Here is a 3,083-nt window from a genome sequence, read left to right as displayed (position 1 = left end):
GGGGGGATAGGGATAATCTAATTCTAAAAAGCTGGTCCCTGCAAATAAATCATAAAAAGAGTTCACTGTAGGGCCCAAACCAAGACATAAACCCCAAACAGATTTACACTGTCTGGTTTTGAGTCATCTCTTGACCAAACTAGAACCATTCTGACCTATTTTGTTAGTCAGAAAAGGACCTAGATTTGGTCACACGAATGTGATTTGTGAATTTAAAGCAGTGTAAACATCACAATCAGCAGCCACCTCCTGTCTGTAAACAGGGTGGTGCAAACTGCTCCCAAACACCTTTAAAACTTCTAAACAAAAAGCTTCCAACAGAACTGACCTGCATTTTCTGCTGCCTCCAAAGAAACCAAGACACTACAAAAGGGAGGCCCCCACCCAAGGAATACACACAAGTGCCAAGGAATGAATCCCCCTGGGCTTCAGTAAAGGCTGGTTTTCTTCATGATCCTCAGGAATTCCTGCTCGCTCACTTCCCCGTCCCCATCCCAATCCGCCTCGTCAATCATCTCCTGCAAGAGATTTGGGGTCAGCAGTCAGCTGGGGCTTTCATCAGGAACTGTTGGCTTCATTTAGGGTTAGAGCCACTCTTTATTAGCTGTGCTGGAGGGGACAGTGGTGGCTCAACCTCGGATTTCCTACAATCTGCTTTGCTGGGTGTATTTACACAGAAACCTGAGCAGGAAATACTCCAGGAAATGTCCTGGGGGAAACAAAGGGCTTGGAGCAGAGTCATTCCTTTCACATCCCTGCAACTCCACAAAACTGCAATTTGAGGATCCCATTCCTACATCCACACATGGGCTCAACCCATCCTGGACCTCCAAACCCCCAGACTGCCAGGAATTCCTCCCTTCCTACCAGCACAGAGAGGATTTCCCTCCCAGCCTCAGCATAAAGATCCCCCAAACACCAGGTCCAAACCTGCAGCTCTTCATCTGTGAGGTTCTCCCCCAATTCTTTGGCCACACGTTTGAGGTTTTTGAAAGAGATTTTTCCAGTTTCATCATCATCAAAGAGTTTGAAAGCTTTGAGAATCTCCTCTTTGGAATCTTTTTCAGCCTTAAGGAAGAAGGAACGAGTTTAAGGTAAGAAAGGAGTGGTTGTGTTGTAGGTGGCACTCAAAATAAAGTTATAACTGATTTGATGGACTGAGAAACCCTTGGGAACAAACCCAGAGGAGCCCAGCCAGCAGGAAGTACTTAAGCTGAGAGGAAACAGAAACCCAGCCATAATTCCAGAATTTCAGGCTTTCAGGGATTTTTTTCCATCCTGGCTATCCAGGTGTCTTTGGGATTTCACCATCAGGATGTTCTGCTATTAAATATCTGGGTTTTTAGAAATATTTTTCAAAGCAGAGATTTAATCTGTAAATTAGAATTCAAGGAAAGAAAACACCCCCGTGCCAGACATCAACACTCCAACAGCTTCCTGCAGCTCAGAGCTGGTTTCCATCTGGGAGCAGAACCTTTTCCCCTTTTTTCAAACACAAAAATCCCCTCTGGTTGTCAAAGAAACTTGTTCATGGTATCATGATTTTAACTTTCCCCTGAAAAATGAGAGAGTCCAGGACAGGGACTACCCCGAACTTTGACATGTTTAATTGTTAGGATTAAAGCAGTGCTTTAATCTCCCTTTAATGAGATAAAAGGTCCTCAGCCACTTCAGAATTCCCTTTGTTCGGTCCTGTAAAACATCCATACCATTCTCTGTGTCATCACTGCCAGGAAGTCATGGAAGCCGATTTTTCCTGTCCCTTCCTTATCCATGTCTGAGATCATTTTCTTGATCTCTTCTTTCTTAGGTTCAAACCCCAGGGCCCTCATGGCCACCTGGAAGGACAAAATGAGTTATAAACCCTACAAAACCATCAACAGAACCACGGGAGAGGGGGGAAGGGGTGAACTTCCTGCCCCATCGTGGCCAAATGTTCCGTGGCTCCAGGAAAACAGGGGCTGCTCTGCTCTGCACTCAAGGGACACAGGAACCAGGGATATAAACATTCCTTGAATGCTCCGCCAGCTAACCCAGGAAGTCCCTACACACACTCTCACCATCTTAAGCTGGTCAAGCACACGGAATTTGAAGAGGTTTGTTTTTCGTTCTGGTGCTAAAATCTCGGTGGGGAAATGTTTTCCTCCTTTGGTAAAGGGCCAAGCAGCAGGTTTGAAACCAGATCTCCTCCCTGGGGCCTCGGGGAGCATCTGGGACATCCAGGTGAAGAATGGGAAGGAGAAATTCTGGCAGCAAAGTCAGTCCTAATTTATTGATGACTGTTCTCCCCCAAGGGCTGGGCTGGGGAGGGATCAGAAGGGTTTGACAATGAACAAAAGGATGAAAATGAGGAACACTGGTGGATTCCACAGCCGGGATAATTTTAATAACAACAATATTAACAACAGCAACAACAGGAATAACAATAATAAAGAAGCATTAAATCCTCTCCAAGACAAGGGGAGAACCCCCCCCCACCTTTTTAATGTGCACAACCCCTTTTTTTTATGTTTTATGAACAGAGAAGGAGTCGGGACTGAAAGCACAGAATCACCCATGAATTTTGGGGCAGCCTGGCCCTACACACTCTGGATAAGAGCAGTAAAGAGCTGCAAATCAAGAGAAAAATGTGCTTTTTGCCCCCCAGGTTTTATGCTGGAGGGAGGAGGGGAGAAACCCAGGAAACTCCTGTGCTGTTTAAGGTTATTTTGGCATTCACGGCCCTGTTCTCTTACAACCTCGGTCACTCTGTGCTTCCAGGGAAACCCCGACCTTCAGCTCCTTGACATCGATGCTGCCGCTGCCGTCGGCGTCGAAGAGCTCGAAGGCCTCGCGGATCTCCCGCTGCTGCTCCTCCGGCAGCTCCAGCTTGGGACTCGCCTTCTTCCTCTGGGACGCAGCTCCCAGCGACGACTTCTTACAGCCGGAGGCCTCGGCACGGTACAAAGGGGGCTCAGGGCGGGGGCACCGGCGGGGCTCAGCCCCCTCACTGCCCCTCAGCCCCCTCACAACCCCAGAGTTTCCGAGCCCTCTCGCAGCCCCCTCAGAGCTTCTGAGTCCCCTCAGCGCCCTCGCCGTCCCCT

At 48.1% G+C, this 3,083-nt stretch overlaps 1 protein-coding gene across 1 annotated transcript; it reads right to left on the bottom strand.

Moving 5' to 3' along the window:
* Positions 1–316: 316 nt before the first annotated feature.
* Positions 317–2,965, bottom strand: CETN2 (centrin 2). Its single transcript, XM_008640978.1, has 4 exons — positions 2,773–2,965; positions 1,710–1,838; positions 931–1,068; positions 317–518 (listed from the first exon to the last, which is right to left on the bottom strand). Exons 2-4 carry the CDS (start codon positions 1,830–1,832, stop codon positions 429–431), a joined length of 351 nt encoding a protein of 116 aa, XP_008639200.1. The 5' UTR covers positions 1,833–1,838; positions 2,773–2,965; the 3' UTR covers positions 317–428.
* Between the last annotated feature and the right edge of the window lie 118 nt (positions 2,966–3,083).

The sequence above is a fragment of the Corvus brachyrhynchos genome, unplaced genomic scaffold, assembly GCF_000691975.1.
Source record: "Corvus brachyrhynchos isolate BGI_N302 unplaced genomic scaffold, ASM69197v1 scaffold351, whole genome shotgun sequence".
Classification (NCBI taxonomy): Eukaryota; Metazoa; Chordata; class Aves; order Passeriformes; family Corvidae; genus Corvus; species Corvus brachyrhynchos.
The sequence above is the reverse complement of the archived record's forward strand: the minus strand, read 5'-3'. Positions and strand labels throughout refer to the sequence as shown.

What these genes read in the sequence shown, in the direction of transcription:
- CETN2 (XM_008640978.1), bottom strand. Translation starts at nt 1,832, where the DNA reads ATGAGGGCCCTGGGGTTTGAACCTAAGAAAGAAGAGATCAAGAAAATG. An exon ending in CAGTGATGACACAGAGAATG is followed by an intron (nt 1,069 to 1,709) that starts GTATGGATGTTT and finishes TTCTTCCTTAAG; the next exon opens with GCTGAAAAAGATTCCAAAGA. An exon ending in TCACAGATGAAGAGCTGCAG is followed by an intron (nt 519 to 930) that starts GTTTGGACCTGG and finishes AATCTCTTGCAG; the next exon opens with GAGATGATTGACGAGGCGGA.